Below are 19,641 nucleotides of genomic sequence, written 5' to 3'. Positions count from 1 at the left end.
AGTTTTGGTGGTGGTGATGATGATGCTGGAGGTGGTGGTGGTGATGATGATGATGATGGTGATGATGGTGGTTGTGGTGGTGATGATGATGATGGTGGTGGTGATGATGATAGTGTTGGTGGTGGTGATGATGATGGTGGTGATGTTGATCATGACTGTGATGATGATGATAACAATGATAGTGATGAGCATTTGCCTCTTAACTCACAGAAACAAAATATTTTCTTTTATTGAAAGTTTTAAGCTTCTTTTAAGCTTTTTCAAACCAGTGAAGTATTCACAACATTAACATACATGTTATCATGGCACAATTTTTTTTAACAACAGCTCTTGAGAAAAGCAGCTCACGAAAAAAGAAATGTTAGGAGCACTATTCTGGCAAGATTACTACATAGAAGATCAATGCAGAGGGGACACATTAACAATTGAGTGTATGAATAAAAGAACTACCCAACTCAACAGCAGTTCATTTAATGTAATTAAAGAAAAACAAAATTACCTCCAATGAGGATTTTGATCAATTTTCCATTCATTTTGTACACACCTGGCTGAAGTTCCAAGATATGCATATGCAAATTACACACGAGATTAATTCACATATTTGAGCAACGATTTCCCATCTTTATTCAACTTGGCCAGAAGAGGGACTTGGCTCATAATCATCATAATCATATGCTCAACTCATTGACTGTTACAACAGCTAAATGCCAAGGCATTTATTTATTTCATTGCATTTTTACAATTTAAATCTAAACATTTAAATTGCAATATAAACATAAGAAAGCAAGATCTAACGTTCACTTTAAAGATGATTTTTTTTTACGAAGAAATAAACAGCATTCAGCACACAATATGGAAAATCTGGATGGGTGTTTCATAAAGCTATTTGTAGGTTACAAACAAATTTACGAATGACTGGTGATCCTGTTTTGAAAGCTAAATCAAACCAATTAAGATGGGGGTTATATCCATTAACAATGACCAGAAAGGGCCTTGTCACTTGATAATTCATTCGTAATTTACAAAAGCTTAAAAAAATGCCCGCGTGTACAATTTTTTATCATTTCTTGTTTTAGGGGTTGCTTTTCTAATGACCAGTAATCAGGGTCTTATCTAGTTGAATGCAATTGATTCTGGTCAAGACATGCTTTACTTTGCTCATAAGAGGAGAATCATTGTTAATGCTAACATTAATCTATTGGATTCATTATAGTAACTGCTATCTATCTATTTATCTATCTATCTTTATCTATCTATCCATCCATCCATCTTTATTTATCTATCTTTATCTATCTATCCATCCATCCATCTATTTATCTATCTATCTTTATCCATCCATCCATCTATCTTTATCTATCTATCTTTATCTATCTATCTATCTTTATCTATCTCTATCCATCCATCTATCTTTATCTATCTATCTCTCTATCTTTCTATCCATCCATCCATATATCTTTATCTATCTATCTTTATCTATCTATCTATCCATCCATCCATCCATCCATCCATCTATTTATCTCTATTATTATTGCCAAGAAAACAGGGCTAGATAGCAATTAGCTCTTTTCACAGTGAGCAGAACTGCACAAAATGGGCAAAAATTTCCTGTTTTATAGCTGTTTCATGTACTATAAAGCCTACATATGGTGAAAACTAAATTGACAAAAGTCACAAAATGGAGTAGTTTTTTGAAAGGGCTACACAAAGGATGCAAAATAGGTACAAACAGGAAGAGAAAATTGTTACAAAACTGCTACATGATGGCAAGATGCTCATAATCTTTCTAAGACTAAATAAAGCATGCACAGATAAAGCAAAGTAAGCACCATTTTTGGTTAGGTTAGGCATCAGCAGCTTGAGCAGTTTTCTTTGCGAGGGTTACGGTCGATACCTGCTCGTCTGGGGTAACGTCTGCCAGAATGATGTAGGCTGTGATACACCTGAAGATGAATGATAAATGTGTTTATCAATACATTTACATTAGATGAGATGTTAAAATGTAAATTATTATATCATTAATGTGAATTATGACTGCCTACATTTTAGACTTAAATTCTTGCTCTCTGAGTTTTCTCTTCTTTCCCCTCCTCGTTCCTCCCTCTCCTCCCGCCACTCTTCCCCTCTACTTCTCTCTCTCCTCTTTTTCCCTCTCCTCTCTCTCTCCTACTCTTGTACACTCAAACACCCTAACACCCTCTCTCTTTCTCTCTCTTCTCTATTACAACAAAAATAATCATTGTAGAAGTGATTTCATGTAACAGAAAGCAAATGAAAAAGTGAAATCAGTTTAACTATAAAATCTGCAATTTTTTTTCAAGCAGTACAAATTCCTGGTTTGAAGGAAAAGGATGATTTTTCATTTTCAGTATGTAATTTGCTTGATCGTTGCATATCATATAGAAATACAATGAAATATTTACAAAAACCTATAGTCTGGTATACTTACAGTTGAGGCCAGAAGTTTACATACACCAATGAATTTCAAACAAAAGTTGACACTTGCCAAACATTATAAAATTTACTGTACCTTTTGGAATATTTGTGCTATCATGACAAATTTTATATCAAACAAAAGAGTATGTCATGCCCCTTCATCACATTGCTTTGTCATCAGGGGCTGACAAATATTTAGGTATCATTTTGTCCCCAAGAATCTTCATATTTTAGACAAACTAAAAATAAAAACTTGACAAAAACTTTTCATATTTGTAGTTACTTTTCAATGTCTCACAAACATTTCAGATTACAATTTTATGTTCAGTGGAGACATATCATGATAGAAAATGTAATATAAATCATAGATTTGAATTTATATATTTCTATGAAACAATGTTTGAAATCATAATAACAAACAATAGAATACTTATGGCATGAATATTAATTTTTTCCTTCAAAGAAAATTTCACCTGAAATATACTTTAATCCCAATGGCATCCCATCATGTGAAAGAGCTTAATATATGCTCTTTCATTTGATACCAAATTCGTAATGGTAGTATTTATATTTCTGAAGACAGTAAATTTTGGCAAGCGGACAAATTTCACAGAATTCCATGGATGTATGTAAACTTTTGGCCTCAACTGTATCTAACATACATAAAGACATATATAAAGTGATTATTAATTTATACAAAGAATTAAAGCATATTTACCATTTTTTCTTGATCCTTTTCTCCTCTTCAATGATGGTGAACATTTTTTCCCTCTACACGTCCTCAATACATCTATTTGGTCATGTAGTTCTGCCTGCATTACAGGATCTAGACTGGACACTATGTTGACAAGCTAAGAATTGAAAGAAGGAAAAGGATATTAAAGTGATTGGTTAACATTGCTTTGACTTTTAAAAAATCTGAGCTAGAAGGTCACACTTGTCACCTGTGTCTGTGATATGTTACAAAAATGAAGCCCAGAAAAAATTGCGTTCGAAAATTATTATTTAGTGCTTCTAAAATTGAAATATAAAGTGACCAGGAACACCATCTTAATTTCATCCCATACACTTATGTGTACTATTTAGGCGTCTATAAGACACCTATTTACAAAATCGGGGTTTGCCTTGTAGTTTTAGCTTTTCATTCTCAATAACTGTTGTTTTCAGGGTTTATTAGTTCTAATACATGCACTTGTACACATATTTCATCTTGGTTTGAATTTTTTTTAAATCGGCTGGTCACAAAGTTAAACAATACCTTTAAAGAGCATTGTACTATTGTACATCAAGAAATCAATAAACATTTCATTTTGATTTTATTCTTGTCTTCTACTGCATGCATCCATTATACAGTTCATTTCATAAAAAGCAAAGTATATCCTTGGGAGGGGAGGGGGTGTTTTACTGACAGTTGAGTGTGACTTAATATCAAAGTCCTGCATAACTGCCAATACAGAAAAGAGAGGAGAAAAGGGGGAGGTAAAAGAATCCGGGAGAGCATTTCATGAAAGACCTTGTCGGACGTTTTGAAAGATTCAGCCCATTCCATGCTTTTGAATATAAAAAAAAAAACATGCAGATATTTAATTAGATTAACCACCCGATCTTAATAGATTTTCATGTAAAATCTCAAATATATGTATTAAAATACATTTTTATTTTAATGTGTTTTAATGCATATACTCATTCATACTGGCTAGCATAATGTGGATTTGCAAAATTAAAGACATTCTTTAACCCATTGGGAAACTGGTTGATTATGCTAAAACACACATTTTCCATAGACCTTAATCCAAATACATGCAGGCTCAGTCTCAAATAGGTAAATGGGATTCTCAGTAATTACTTGATAATAAAGGGTCACATGATCACTTGATGCACTTACCTGGTGTGGATCTACACCGAGCCTCATATCAAAGTACTCGACAAAATCTGTGACATATTCACAATATAAGAAGTTATGCGTTGCGTTGATAGTTCTGACGCAGTAGTAAGAGTTGTTCATGGTGTTGAGGCAGGCACAAATAGTGCCCTCTATGGTGAGATAGTAAAGGAAGATAAAGAAATGATATCATCCTAAAAATTATGGAATTTTTTGGAGGAAAAATAAAACAATAATGATGGATCTCCTTTGATTATATGGAATTCTAATATCAGTAACAAGATGATATAAAATATTTTGAAATGACCTTGCATAATGTACAAATAAAAAATAAATATGTGTATAGTAATACCACATGACAAACTTCACCATCTCTACCCCCTCCCTCCTGGTATCATTCTTACCAGTCCAGAATGGAGGAGTCTTCCAATGATCATTGTCGAAATGGAAGCAGCTGAGCCTGGATTGCTTGCAAGGTTTCCTCTCCTGTATGATGACTTTCCTCTTCAGCTTCTTAGCTCTGGCTTTGGCCTTTAATCTCTCCGACTTGGTCAGAACTTGGTTTTGGTCATCCCTTAAACAACAACAACATAAGAATGGTGAAAATATTCATAGAAATCAGCTTCTTAGCTCAAGCTTTGACCTTCAATCTCTTATATTTTGTAAGGACACAGTTTTTGGTCACCACTTTCAAAGAAAAAAACCCCACAAAATTGGTTGATTAGACTCATACATATGACTGTCCTTTTCTCCTTTTTGGCTCTAGCTTTGACCTTTTATCTATCCGATTTGGTCAGGACTAAAGTTATTTGGTCATCCCTTTTTATAGAAAAGAAAATAGATGATTCAAAGGGTCTACAAATAAGGAGAAACGAGGAGGAGACCATCTATTAGTAGCAGTGATGGTATGGTAGATGGATAAAGACATATCTACAGAGAGAATTAACACCATAGATAAAGAGAGAACAATTTGTAGGGGGATGATCATGGAAACAGATGCGCTAGGGCCCCGTTGCATAAAAGTTCCCATTGTGGCAACGTTTATGCAACGATATGCAATGGTATCCTTCATGGAATCCTTGATTTTGACTGGCTGATGAACATTGTTACAATTGTTACCATTTGATGGCAAAGTTACTCTAATAGTAACCTTTATGCAACGTGGTCTAGGACTTGGCTACAGTCATCCCTCTCATAGAAAGAACAAAACTTGAGTGATTATCTTTACAAACAGATATATGGTGAAGTAAAAAAGAGGAGGTATTTAATTGTGGCAGCGGTGGGATGATAGATGAAGACACATGCAGAAAAAGATCGATACAAGATACATATTGAGTGAAAGTGGAAAAAAAGAGATATTGGGAGGCAGGCAGCAAGGGGGAAAGATGATACCAAGGAAGCATTTCATGAAAGGCCTTGACAGACATTTCATCCGCCAAGTCTTGTTTTATCCGACAGTTACCATGCTTGTTAGCCAATCAAGATCAAGGAAAGTTTCAAATCTGACAACTTGTCAAACATCAAATGCTGATGAAATGCTCCCCTGATTTTGGTCATGTAGTTCTGATTGGATCCAGTCATTTGATGTTTAAAAACTAGTACCCACTAGTGGAATACTATAAAATTGAAAGGTCTTTCCACTTTGTTAGTAGCTCATGTATTAGATAAAAGCAGGGTCACACCATCTTGTCTTTACTTACCTCTGCATCTGTAGCAATGGACTCTCAATATAATCCTCCACATTGTCTTCACCATCCTTGGAGCCGTCATCATCATCGTCATCCTCCTCAGGATCAACGATGTCCTCCTGATCGATCATGGGAATCTCAATCTCTAGATCCTGATCCTCTGCTTCTAACACCTCAACATCCTCACATGTACACTCCTCCCCGAGGACTCCAACTTCAGGATCCATTGCTGGCTCTTTTTTTCCATTAGGACGCCCTCTAATGGGGTCTTCCACTCTAGTTCTGTCTTTGTTCTTGTCAGGGCCTGTCTCTCTTTGTTCACTATCTGCTTCCACGTCCTCTCTCTGGGTGTCTGAGACAGTGTTTTGTCCAATGTTCTCAAAGTTTCTCAGGACGCTTGATGAAACAGTTCTTTCTTGGGGAGGAGTTGCTGTACTCTGAATCTGACCTCTTGGCATGCCTTCACCAACATCTGTGAGGAAATCTTGCTCTTCTGAAAGCTCGATGCTGAAGGCCGTTTTCTCCCCAGGGAATGTGTCCAGGAGCTCCTTTTCTGGGCGGTAATTCTTCAGGAAAGTCTTGATTTCCTTGAGTTTGTCCATGTAGCGCCTCAGGTATCTCAGCTGGTTTTCTACCGATTTCCTGTGCTCCTTCCAAGCCTGCCTGGAAGAAAATACCTGAAGGGAAAAAGCAAGAGAAAGACTGATGAAACCAAAAGATAGGAGGAAGTGCTACTGTTGCAATTAGCCATGAGGTAGCCTAAAGGATGAATATTACGATAAGGAAGGTATAGGTGGTCTGGTACATGCTTCTGACTCTCATGTTTTAAGAGGATTGGGCTCAAATCTCATCAAAGGCATATGTTTTCTTTTAGCAAGAAATTTACCCATATTGTGCTGCACTCAACCCAGTTGAAGTGCCTGCATGGGTTCCCAGCCAACAGGATAAATTTCCCTAATACTGTCATAATTTTTGCAAGAGCTTAGAGAACGGATTCTGCAACACAGTAACTCCATTGAAAATGCCTGTCAAATCGCAATGAACAGCTTATTCTAGGTCTTTGTCGAAATTTGGTGAACCGGGCTAGCAGATCAACCTAAGATTCATAGCTGATGAAAAATTGCAAATATGTAATTTTCTAAGAGTCTAGAACTACACTGCTGTTTTGATTCACAGATCTTCAACAAAAGCTGCGTTGTCATGTAGGACGTTTCACAATAGATTCTTAACGCTCCAGAAAACATCTGGGAAGTGATTGCGAGAACTCCCTGCTGTAGAAAGGAGAGAACAACCATGTTACGCAGTTTACACAGAGACATATTACACAGTTTAACAAAAAATGAGAATACATGATAGGTTTGGGACCCCATAGAAGCAGAGCTTGTGAGAGGGGCCCTTTATATAGAATATTACAGCAAGAATGAGATAAAAAATATATACAATGATATTGTACAAATGGACATTTGAGTTAACAACAAATGCATCTTTTAAAAATGAACAGTTCTGAGAGGATTGTGATTTGTACATAAATATTAAACAATTGAAGGAGACTCTATCATCAACTTTACCTCATTATCACAGATGATTGTCTCATTCTGCAGGATCTCACACATAGTCTCCAGACCTGCATTGTCAATGACCTCGTTGTTGATATCATCCTCTTCATCCTCTGCAGGGGTATCTCTTTTCCCTCGTACAGAACTCCTGGATTTAGAACCACCTAAATTTCAATCAAGCATTCATTCATTTCTAGTTCTGAATTATTTAATATATTATTTGTAAAAAAAAAAAAATTCTCACTGAAAGGTGTAATAGGCATATTATGTCTTCTTCTTCTTCTTCCTCAGCTATAATCTTCAAAGAGCTTTGTAGCCTACCTTGAAGATGAAATTAAATATAGATTTAAAGAGAATTGCCAGTAGTTGCAGTAAACACTGATTTCATGAGAAAGTCTGTAAAACCAGGCTTAATCGTCAGTATATAATCGAAGATCTAGATCTGGTACAATTACATACCGGTAAACTGAACTTTGTGAAATCTTGAAACCTACGCTGAAAAATGATCACACTGAAGATCACCAACACAGATAGGCACACGTGGGACAGTGTATTAATATTGCTGGAATAAAGACCCGACGGAAGTGACCGAATCCGCACTTATTTTGCTTATTTCTCAGCAATTACACAATTTCTTCCAGAATCCGTTGGCACATATTTTTTATTCATACAAACAGACACATGGGTGGTCATTATATTAGATTCTGTAAAAAGTCATTTTGAGATCGTTACCAAAACTGGAATTTATCTTTAAGTTATGAGGAAGAGTGAAGGGTATGCAGTTTCGCAAAAGATTTTGAAAGCTGTCTAGCGAAACTGTATTTAATATTTGATGAGGGAGTTTATTCCATTGATTCAAATTTGCCATTGCCTAATAAGAATAGCAGATTTTATTGTTATCATTATTTATGATTAATAAATATAGCCTGATTTGTGGGTTGAGGGCTCCTCCTTCACCTACCCTTGTTGGAGTTGCTACGGAGCTTGAGGATCTTCCTCTGCTGTCTCCTCTCGGTCTTGGACATGTCCTTGAAACCTCCAGTCACCACAGGGGGCGGGGTACAAACACACTTCTTCTTACTCTTGGAGCGGCACTTGCGCAGATGGAGGGAGCCGTCCGGATCCTCGACACACACCTTGGACTGTGGGATGGACAAGAGAATGGGCAGTACTGTCAGTCACAAAAACAAAATCAAGGAAATCATTCTGCGTTTATAGTCCCCAAAATACCTCCTTTCTCTATTTTTCCCTCCAATTTACAACTTTCTAGGGCAAGAAATGCATTCTGGCTCAATTTTAGGTCCTGGATCCAATAAAAATTACAAATCTTGCAAAGTGATCACTTGTCTGCTTCTTAAACAGAAAGTATCTGTTTATTTATCTGCAATATTTATCATTTGCAAAATGGATTGCAAATATTCTTAGAAACACTTCCTCACATGGATATGTGAACTACATTATGCATGTAGAAAAACATTAGGATAAGGGTATTACAAAGCTACCAACTATAATATTCATGTTTCAGGAAGAATTTACTGAGGAAGAAGGGAGAGCTTTCTCAATTACACACAATCCATTGAAAGAAATCAATGCATGAATCAGGGGGCTGTTGAAAATCTGCAGTTTTTCACTTGAAAATCAGTCATGCAATTTTCAGGGAGTCTCTCTAAATATCAGTTAGATTTCACAGACCTGGGAGGTGTTTCACAAAGATTTAAGTGTGACTTTAAGTCATGCTTAGTGCTCATGCACACATGACTATGTAACATGCAACTGCATTGATTAATACAAAGTAATGTCAAGCCTTTTATTCAGCATGTAACTGGACACTTAAGTATCGACTCAAAGTCATACTTAACTCTTAATTCCATGCTTTAGCGCCTATTAATATGGTGGCTTGGCTAAAGCTGGGGTAATAATATGATACCAAGTATCAAAGCGCAGTTGAGTTTATGCACATAGTAACTGTGCTTTATAGATGGACATATCATTATTATTAATGAAACACCCCTCCCCTGGTATTACAAAGGTATCAGACCTGTCCCCATTTGCATGGTGGTTGGAGATCTGGGTTTTCACACTCTTGTTTAAGTAACTCTGCTTTGGTGGGTCTGTTCACACGTTCCATATAGCGTCCCATTTCTTCTGGTGATCTCCTGTGTAGTACAATTAATAACATGATGCAAAACAACATTAATTCAGAGATCGAAACATGTATAGAAATAAATGATTAATTTTTGATAAAAATCAAATCATCATAGCTGCAAGGCCAATTTGTGATATAAATATACAAGGTAATAATGGCACAAAAATTGTTCGAATTTAAACACCTATAATCGGCAAACAAATAAATAAATACATTATGGTTTGAATGAGCCTGTTATTGTGGGATTTTAAATACGACACACTAACAACCCCCCCCCCAAAAAAAGGTCAGAAATGGGTATGATATTGCATCACATTCGGTTATGTCTAAAGGAAAACCGATATATTCAACAGTTTCACATAAATATTAAACAATCCTTGCAGTATATTTGAGCCTATAGCTGCAGTGTTATAGCATGAATAATTTGAGCGATAAGTGGCAATGGAATAAAATATCTGAAAAAGGTGGAACGTTTTCTTTTTTTTTTATTATATGGTCAAATCTAAAGAAAATGTGAAAGGAGTTGAAGAAGAAAATGTGTACTCACGTTTTCTCCACTAGGAATGACTCTCTCCAGGGCTCATTCCCAATATATTTCCATTTCTTGCTTTTCCTGGCAATTTTGTAGCTTGAATGTGGAATAAAAGCAAGATAAAACACATACAGATTAAATATTCTGGACTTAATTTGAATCATCATTCAATGCACAGAATATTTATGTAACCTGTGTCTGTAATCTGTTCAAGATTTGGTTTATTTCATTATTATTTGTTTTCTAAACAAATTTTGTTGCTAAAGATGACTGGGTAAATAAGGCATCTGGGCCTTATCTTGTAAAATTTTTAAATTATTCAGCAATGTCAATAACAAGGAAAGTCAACAACACAATTATTTGTTATGTAAGAATATTCCTTAGCAAAAAGAAAGGCCTACACTGATTGATAAAATTGTAACTCATTCACTAATGAAGTTCTTAATATTGACCATGTGTAATAGCTTGGAATACAAACTGAAGATGACTTCTATTTTTTAGAGTTTGCTTATAGAGATTATAGATGTAGATTGTAGAATAAAAGGTAAAAAGTTAATTTTAAAACTGCAAGAAACTTTAAAATGATCCACTCCGGAAAATGTTGGTGATACTTACTTTGATATAGGTTTGAATAATTTCATGATTGATGTTCCATCCATGTGCGGTGGAATATTCACCCCCGCCATATCCAACATGGTAGGTGCCAGGTCTATGTTCAACACTATATTTGGAACTCTACATTTTGAATAAAAGGGGACAAAAATGATTGTTTAATGTATTATCATCAAACACTTCCATGATGAATATATAAACATAACAAAATAATAAATCAGTTCAATTCAAAATAGAAAAAATACAAGTTAAGAAATGAAATCACAATCATGTACTTGGTATGTGAAGTATATTCTAGACAGTCAATGTGAAGCTGAATAATAAGAGGTCAAGAAAACTATACAATTTGATTTTCATTTTACCAGAACACTTGGTCTTCAGGCAAACAACAAGTTTTTCATTTTCATTTCATTTATTTCATTTCCAACAAAACACAAATCTGAAAACACAGTTTGATCAAAAGAATTAAGTCATTTCAATAAAAAAATATGTATTATCGTTACTTGAAATAGCAATTTGAATTAGTAAAAAGATTGATATCTTTGGTACATTGAGTCTTTAGATATGAGGGAGTCAATTGTTAAGAACTAAAAACAATCAATAACGTGGTAAAATTGTTGTACAGGGACTGTGAATTTTTTTTTCCTTCAAAGCTCTCGTTTTTTCAGAATCTAAGTCCAGTTTAACTTGCATAAATTGACTTTTCATAAGTTGGATATTAATACAATTTTAGACCAGATTTGTTAATACACCTTTTCTCATTTGAATTTGTCTAAAAGTTTTACATACCTTTTCTATTTTGAATTTGTCTAAAAGTGTTATATATCTATGTAATTTGAATTTGTCTAAAAGTGTTATATACCTTTTCTAATTTGAATTTCTCCAAAAGTGTTATATACCTTTTCTAATTTGAATTTCTCCAAAAGTGTTATATACCTTTTCTAATTTGAATTTGTCTTAAAGTGTTATATATATACCATTTCTCATTTGAATTTCTCTAAAAGTGTTATATACCTTTTCTCATTCAAATTTCTCTAAAAGTGTTATATATCTTGTCTACTTTGAATTTCCCCCAAGTGTTATATACTTTTCTAATTAGAATTCCTCCTTAGGTCAAACAGTCTTTTGTGTTCCCAAGAAAGTCAACTTTGTCACAAAGTTACCTGTATTTTTTCCCCCATGGATATTGCATTCTTCATGATTTTCATACCAACAATTACTAAAATTTATAATAGTGGAAAGTTGCATAAAGTATTTAATGATAAATCAATAGTTTCAGCGGGCTAAGTCATAAAGTTCTCTGAAAAAAAAGGGATCATAATCACATATTTATTTCAAAAATTATCATAAGAATTGGAGAACAAAAACAAACGTGAGAGGAAAACTGGAATATTCAAGGAATATGGGGAAAACTACTAAAATTACCTGATACCATGGGGTACGTCAGGACCTCTGATATAAAATGGTACTCTGATATCAGTATCATATGCATTGGATTTCCCTTTCAGCATGTTGAACTGACCAAGATGATAGCCATGATCAGAAGTCATCAGTATATAGGTATTATCCAACTCTCCTAACAATTCCAATTCTTGACAAAGCTGTATAAAAGAAGCAAAAGACAAAACTTACAATTGATGCATAGATGATTAGAATGAAGAAAGGTAATAACAACATGAAATGCAGATCTGGTAGGAGAACAGTTCGTAGGAGCTGAAGAAGCTACCCTGGGTAAATAAGAATTATCATTATGTTTTTTATTTGATATAAATCGTATTATCAATTCTATTTATATAAGCATATAATACTGGGCCACCTTCTTTTGAACAAGAATGGCAGTTTATCTAGAATTTAAAAAAAGGGTATTTTGGGGAATTACTACATTTCCAATTCTGTGCAAAGCCGAAAAAAGAAAAGCAAACAGAATGTATGATTAAAATTTAAAAAAACACTGTTTTATTTCAATCAACATTAGCTTAAAACCATTACTGAGCAAATTTCCTTGATATACTGCTAGGGTTCTGATGTGAAAAAAAGACATCTCTAATTGATTTCAACAAGCATTATTCAACTGATTTAAGAGCTGATGACCTTTTACACGACAGGGGACTGTTTCACAAAGAGTGACAACTATTGTAACTTTGCAATTATGGCAACTAAGAAGGTCAGCAGCCAATCGCAATCAAGCTTTCCAATAGCTCTAAGTCTTTGTGAAACTGATGGCCTCGGGAGCACAACATTATGTATTACTTCACAATATTGACACCTTTGATCATAAGAATAATGTAATCTTATGAGCATTCAACAATGATTTTTTCCCCTCATTTCCACGACAGATTTTTAAGTAAGAATTTCCTTGACAGAATTTTTCTTTTGACAGCAGATTTGAAACTCTACAAAAAAAGGAAAAAAAGGATTTGAAACTCTATCCAAATCGTCTTTCGAGAGAGATCTTACTCCCAAATGAACACTGTATTCCTTCTTGCATAAAGTAGCCATTGTTGGTACCCTACAAATTTGTATTCCTGCGCAAATTGTTATCCCCTTTGAGAGACCACAAACGGGGGTACTGTAACCGTCCATACCCTTCTTATGAATATTTCTGCAGAGTTTACACAGAAATTGTGCTTTCCACAAAAAACTACTCGCAAAATACGGATTAGTTCTTTGCATCATTTTGATACCTTCCCACAAGGTTGACCGAATTACGCTGTGTTTGCCCAACTGCTTATTAAAGTTTCGAAACGGGGGAAAAATGACAGAGTGTAATCCTATTGCTGTACACCTGTGAATATTTGTGTGGTCTTAGCGGGACCAAACTTCAAAGAAACTTCCACAAACTTTTCCATCAGAAGTATCAAGCTACATTCAAAAGCATGTTCCCAGTTATTATCACCTCCCCTGGGGTTCAAATAGGCCAAAATACTGGGAATGATTTCAAAGATATTGTGTTGGGAAGGTAAAAAAAAAAAAATCCAGGTAAATTTGCCTGTTTGAAATATGACACAAGGTAGGCACATAAAAAGAAATTTTGCAGAACTGCTCAAACGTTTTGCTACAATTCCAACAAAGGAGATGTGGGGACATGTCCTGAATATCAAAAACGAGAAACCAATGGATTGAAGCTTGTTCTTTGAAAAGAAATCCATGATTTGGATAGAAAAATATTATATTTCTGCAATAAACTTGACACAGTAGTATCAAGGAGCTCCCAACACCTTTGCGGTATACACTAAAGAACCTATGGGTCATGGCCAAAATATACTTTGACCATAGATATGTAACATGTATTTTCAGTTGTAATTCATCATAAGGTAGCAATACCAAAGAGTGCAAATAACAAAAGGTAGGCTTAATCTCTCAAAATAGCAGGTGTTTTCAAATGACTGTAACATCGTAATATTGCCTTTTCTTCCATTATTTGTACATTCCACATGTATTTCCATGTCAATACAGCTGCATATAATTTACATACGTTGATGGAAGTGTCAAATGAAAAAAAAGAATGAAGGGAGAAAAAAACAAATTCCAGTCAATAAATTCAATTTCTATTAATATTGTGTCACTTTACAGCTCAGAATAATGTTAAATTATTACAAGGGAGAATGCTGAGATAGTGAAATCATGTAGGATAAACATTAAAAAGATATGAAAATGAATTCATGAGATGAAAAACTGATGCAAAATCAGTATATATGGATGCCTACATAATAGAAAGGAGAGAAAAAAATGAAAAGCTTTTATAAAACATCATAATAATTTTGTTTAAAATGGCTTTCTATCATTTCAAGCAACAATTTTTTTTTATAAAGTCTGATATAAAAAGCAAATAAATATGGGGCCACAATAAATGTGATGGAAAGTCAATAGTGGGAAGAGCATGCACCTGTATACCCCCATAAAATGCCCCCCCCCCCCCTCTATCTAGCCTTCAGACACTGAACTTGAGAGGTACTGTTTCAACATGGATGCCTTTAAATCACTGCCCATTATTGAAATTGACCTCCATAAATTTTAGTTCAAAGAAGGTGGCCTTTTCTGTCCTTTTTATGCCTCCCCAGAGGTTAAACAAATATCAATAACCATTCAGCTTGACCATTAAAAATTAGTATGGGAGGTTTCCTTTACTCTGGACATCTGACTTCTTCCTGCTCAGCTACTTTGTGAAAGTTTACACATCTTTTATTTTTTCAAAGACAGATTATTCATAAAGCTAGTCTATATTGCATAATTTGTGGTTCTGAAAATCAACTTTAGTATTGTCTTATTTTTCTGAGGTATTAGTGATTACAAATGGAAATAGCTGAAAATTGCAAAAGGCCCTAATTCTTTTATGCAAATGAAATATACAAAAAGCTGAAAATCATTTTAAAAATAAATCAGTTAAACTCTCATACCTATGTATTTTTTTTACTTGTTATCAATTTAGATTTGCAATATTGGGGCAAATCCAATTACTTTTTTACCAATATGCTTTTTATTCAACTTACTTTATTACAGTTGAATTGGTAACGAATGAACAAAAAGGAAACACAAGAATAAAGGCGTATCAATCAAGACCCAAAAAGGGTAAAAATGAATAAAATAAAATGAAAATAAATGTTAAACCAATTTCAGATCTTAATGGAAAAGACGTATTTCTTCAATACCCTTGAAAGGTGAATTATGGATGTATTGTTAGTTATAACCTTTTTAGCTAGGTTTCAGAAACCTAGCTGAAATATGGCCTACAATGTACTTCATGGCTACAAGATTTCATACAAATTGCCTTGCTAGAAAACAAACAAAATAAACTACCCTCTCTTGGCTCCTGCAAAACACAGGCTAATATCATAAATCTAGGCTTAAAGCTTTAAGCTTTCCCACCAATATATTCCACTGTTCATAACAATATTTTAACCTAGCAACAAACATGAAGGTAGATCCTAACTAAATATATTTTTATACTCCATATCTTCCCCTTCGAAGCAACAAATAAAAACATCTCTATTAGTCTTTTGAAATACAATTTCATGGCTTGCATTACGTTTTGATTAACCTGCATATTTCTTTTTAAAACTTTGAAATCATTGACAATGATATTTCAATATAATTTACATTACTGAACATTACCAACATTTCAGGCAGAATTAAACAACAATTTTACAACAGGGTGCTTATGCTCAGTCATTTCTATCGAATTTATAATTTTCAGACCAAACTCTCTGATCTCGCCTAGATCCATAGGGACAAGCACATATCTGGGCCGTTTGTCATCTTTCTCCATTACAAACTAGCCATTTTATAATCTCTCCCCATGTGAATAGCAGCCAATGACCCCTACACTGTCAATCACACGCTTTCCCATATATTGAAAAAATTTTCAGGCAAAAAAAAAAATTCTCGCCATCGATTTAGCCTTGATTTGGAAAGGAAATCACATTAGTTGGGAATAATAGAAATCTAATTGGATTTATTCTGGCATTTCAACAGGATTGTGGACTTGGTATTCATGCCTACACGAAGGCAACAATTATATCAACTGCATGGTGGTCAAAGTTTGATTTGTAGCATGGGTCCCTATGGCACAATTGCTTATGTCCATGGCAAAATTTGGGAGCAATGTTCGGTAGACATAAACAAATTTTATAATAATTACTATTTTGAGTTTACTGAAAAGGAACCATCAGACCTCAAGTGCAATACAGAATATTTTCTTCTTTTTTCTCCTTATGGTCCTCTTGAGATTATTAACTACATTATAACTAAAAATATTAAACTGGTTTATAACCGAGTGATAGTTTTTTCATAACACTTGTGATAAATAAACACCACCTTAAAGTGAAGCAGATCATATGTTGTATTTCCTGTACTTTTCAGCACTTCTTTAATCTATCACACATTACCTTCCAATTTCAGTATTACACTTTTAGATGTTTGTACATGTTCCATTGATCAACAGATTACATTTTAAAATGAATTTTTCTTAGATTTTTCCTGGAACATTTTTTCTATGTTGCATAAGTTATTTGATTTGATATGATATTATTTGTTGTTTGAAATTTACTGTATTCTTGTACTGATGTACCTGGATTTTTCAGTCTTCGGACTGTCTTTCCATTTTTTTTATTCAATAAATACTGAATGCTACGACTACTATTCCCCTTTATTCCTATTCACCTTTTCTATGGCATCATCTACAGAAAGCAGCGTGATCAAACGTTTTCTCTGCAGTGCATCAGTGAAATCTCTCTCCACTTTTGTCATCGAGCTTGCCTGACGTATGATCCAATGTTTGTCCTCATTGGGACCATAGTTCCAAGCTGGTGTCCTGGATGTAACAGAAAAAAAATTAAAATATTACCAACATGCTTATATAGTGCGTATCACTGCCAAATATGTCTCTATGCGCTTTTGAAGGAGACAGAAAAGGCAAAGAAAAATTTATAGAAATTTGCTGGCAATCATGGCACTGACTCATTTTTTTCAATATGTTATAATTAGAATGATGGAAATAATGAAAAAGAAGAAATATTTATTATTCAATGCGATGCCATTACAGATCCTAAGTGCAACAACAATAAATTAATACTTTTACCAAAATTAGAATCAATCAATCTTCTTTGTATAAAGATATCAGGTAGAAATATTCACAGAAACGTATATATATTTGCACATTGCTTTTCATTTAATATCTTCAATCTTTGCCCATGATATTTAAATATTTATTTTGCTTTATCTTCATTCAACAACAATAAATGAAACAATACCAAAATTCATATTAACAAATCAATAATTTTTTTCAAAAGATATCAAGAAGAACAATTTTTTTTTAAAAAGGGTATACATTCATACATTGCTTTTCATTTAATATCTTTTAAACTTTATCTCTGATTTTTAAAATATTTAAAAAATATCTATCTTCATTTCATTTCATCCACTGAAAAGCAACAGAAGAAAAAGAGGGGCAAAACTCTACAATTTTCATATCAATATTACGAGAATTAGTGGAAATATTATGTCAGCGAGGTAAACATTGTAGCTAGGTTCTTGAACAGAAGATAACTAATAACATTGCAATGAATGTACTCATCAAATCCTAGAACAGGAACGAATGTTTAATAGCGAATGTCAAATATTTGATCGCCCACCACAAATGGATATTAACTACACTGGTGTGTTCTGTGCAAATTGACTTGTTAATTTGAGGTGTCAGTCAGATGTCACCGAATAAAAAATGAATCGCATAATTGGTAAGGTAAATATTTCATTAGCATTGATTTGTGGTGAGTGTTTTTTGTCAGATTTTAAATGTACACCCTTGAAGCCAGGCAAAGTCAATTGATTTGTGTGCAAGATGGGGGGATTTGGGTACATATGAGATCCTAAAAATGTTGAATTTACACCAAGGAGTATGCTGTACAGCATTATATGGGATAGTTAAATGTGATAGCACCGATTAATTGCTGATATTAAAAAAGCATAGAGAAAGATAGTAGCTAAATTCATATTCTTCATAAAAAACTGATTTTGTATGAATTTATGTTTACGAAAAATGTGGAAATTTGTGAAATGGAAGAAAAATTTTGAATTGAATGTTGATTGAGAACTACAAGACAAGTGTATAACAATGCTTTTATTTCTTGTTGTATCTAGCAGTACAATTTACAGAGTTATAAATGATAGCTCCTAAAAATTGCTAATATTAACATGAATTTATCTCTGATGGTACTATTAGTTGAATTAGTAGATTCTACAAGACAAGAACACTATCCCCTTAAAATTTCTTGTAATAATTTCCTGATATATATCTATTATCTACTCTAATCTCAATTTTAACGTTCTACAGTAAATACAGCAGTACCTACAGTATTGTGCATATCCAGAAAAGCAAAAAAAAAGAACAAAAAAAACTGAACATCCCCCCAAAAAAGCAAAAACATTCAGTGGCTTTGGAACATTGTAATCCAGACCCTGAAATCTAATGGTTGCCAATGGAAACCATGAATAACAAACCCAGGAAGGCAATGTACAATTCATGATGATATTTGCATTCAGAGAGGATTCATTTAATAAGTAACATTCAAGGATATAGGCTCTGAATAACTATACAAAAAATATTCATAGCTCTGCTTATGATGATGGTGAGAGAGAAAAGGTGAAAGAGTGACTGAGAGAGAGAAGGGGTTCAGAGTGGATATTGAGGGAGGGGTTGGATACAGGGATGGAGGAGGGTAGGGAGAAGGAGCGAGGAGGCAGAATGGAAGAGACAGACAGAATGACAAGGAGCAACAGTTCAGAATAAAAACCAAAAATAAAATAGGAAATAAAAAGATAAATGAAGAAAATACCAGAGCAAAAATAAAATGAGTTACCTAATATAACAGGAAATTTGAAAAGTTGGAGTATTTCCTTATGATAGTAGGATGTATAAATTGAAAGAATGCAAAATTGCAACAATATTTACAAATGAAATCCAAATAAAAGATAAAAGTGAGTCTTGTTTTTCTCTGATGATTCTGTGATATTGTTCAAATCCGAGAGTACTTTGTCACCCAGCAGGATATATATTGCCATGGCAACAAGCCAGGAGGTTCGGAAGGTCAATTACAAGGGCAAATGATTTTTAAAAAAAATTGGTGTTTCATCACAAGAGAGCAAGAATAAACATCAAAACTATTTCCAGAGGTGCAATCCAACTTATTCAGAACATCGTGTCTCTACAGTGATAAAAGAACTTCCAATGTCATAATTGTTGTATGGGCATCTCTATACCCCCCCCCCCCAAGTCTAAAGGTACAGGGGCCCGTTGC

The 19,641-nt window shown here is 34.1% G+C and overlaps 1 protein-coding gene across 2 annotated transcripts in view; it reads right to left on the bottom strand.

Annotated features, from left to right (window-relative positions):
• LOC121416153 (extracellular sulfatase Sulf-1-like) overlaps positions 1-19,641 on the bottom strand; it is a 90,746-nt gene that overhangs the window by 3,393 nt on the left and 67,712 nt on the right. Inside the window, exons 6-17 of one of the 2 annotated variants that reach the window (XR_005970106.1) lie at positions 17,009-17,159; positions 12,275-12,450; positions 10,853-10,972; positions 10,253-10,333; positions 9,598-9,715; positions 8,521-8,701; positions 7,572-7,723; positions 6,016-6,680; positions 4,720-4,889; positions 4,319-4,467; positions 3,152-3,284; positions 1,827-1,940 (exon numbers count right to left, since the gene is read on the bottom strand). Coding sequence is in view for 1 of the 2 variants with exons in the window: in XM_041609632.1 (XP_041465566.1) it covers positions 1,892-1,940; positions 3,152-3,284; positions 4,319-4,467; positions 4,720-4,889; positions 6,016-6,680; positions 7,572-7,723; positions 8,521-8,701; positions 9,598-9,715; positions 10,253-10,333; positions 10,853-10,972; positions 12,275-12,450; positions 17,009-17,159 (2,145 nt within the window). In the remaining variant the exon portion in view is untranslated. The remainder of the gene's footprint in view (positions 1-1,826; positions 1,941-3,151; positions 3,285-4,318; positions 4,468-4,719; positions 4,890-6,015; positions 6,681-7,571; positions 7,724-8,520; positions 8,702-9,597; positions 9,716-10,252; positions 10,334-10,852; positions 10,973-12,274; positions 12,451-17,008; positions 17,160-19,641) is intronic. The other variant, XM_041609632.1, reaches the window with a different exon arrangement.

Source organism: Lytechinus variegatus, chromosome 1, assembly GCF_018143015.1.
Source record: "Lytechinus variegatus isolate NC3 chromosome 1, Lvar_3.0, whole genome shotgun sequence".
NCBI lineage: Eukaryota > Metazoa > Echinodermata > Echinoidea > Temnopleuroida > Toxopneustidae > Lytechinus > Lytechinus variegatus.
Note: the sequence above shows the minus strand (reverse complement) of the source record. Positions and strands in the feature narration are given on the sequence as shown.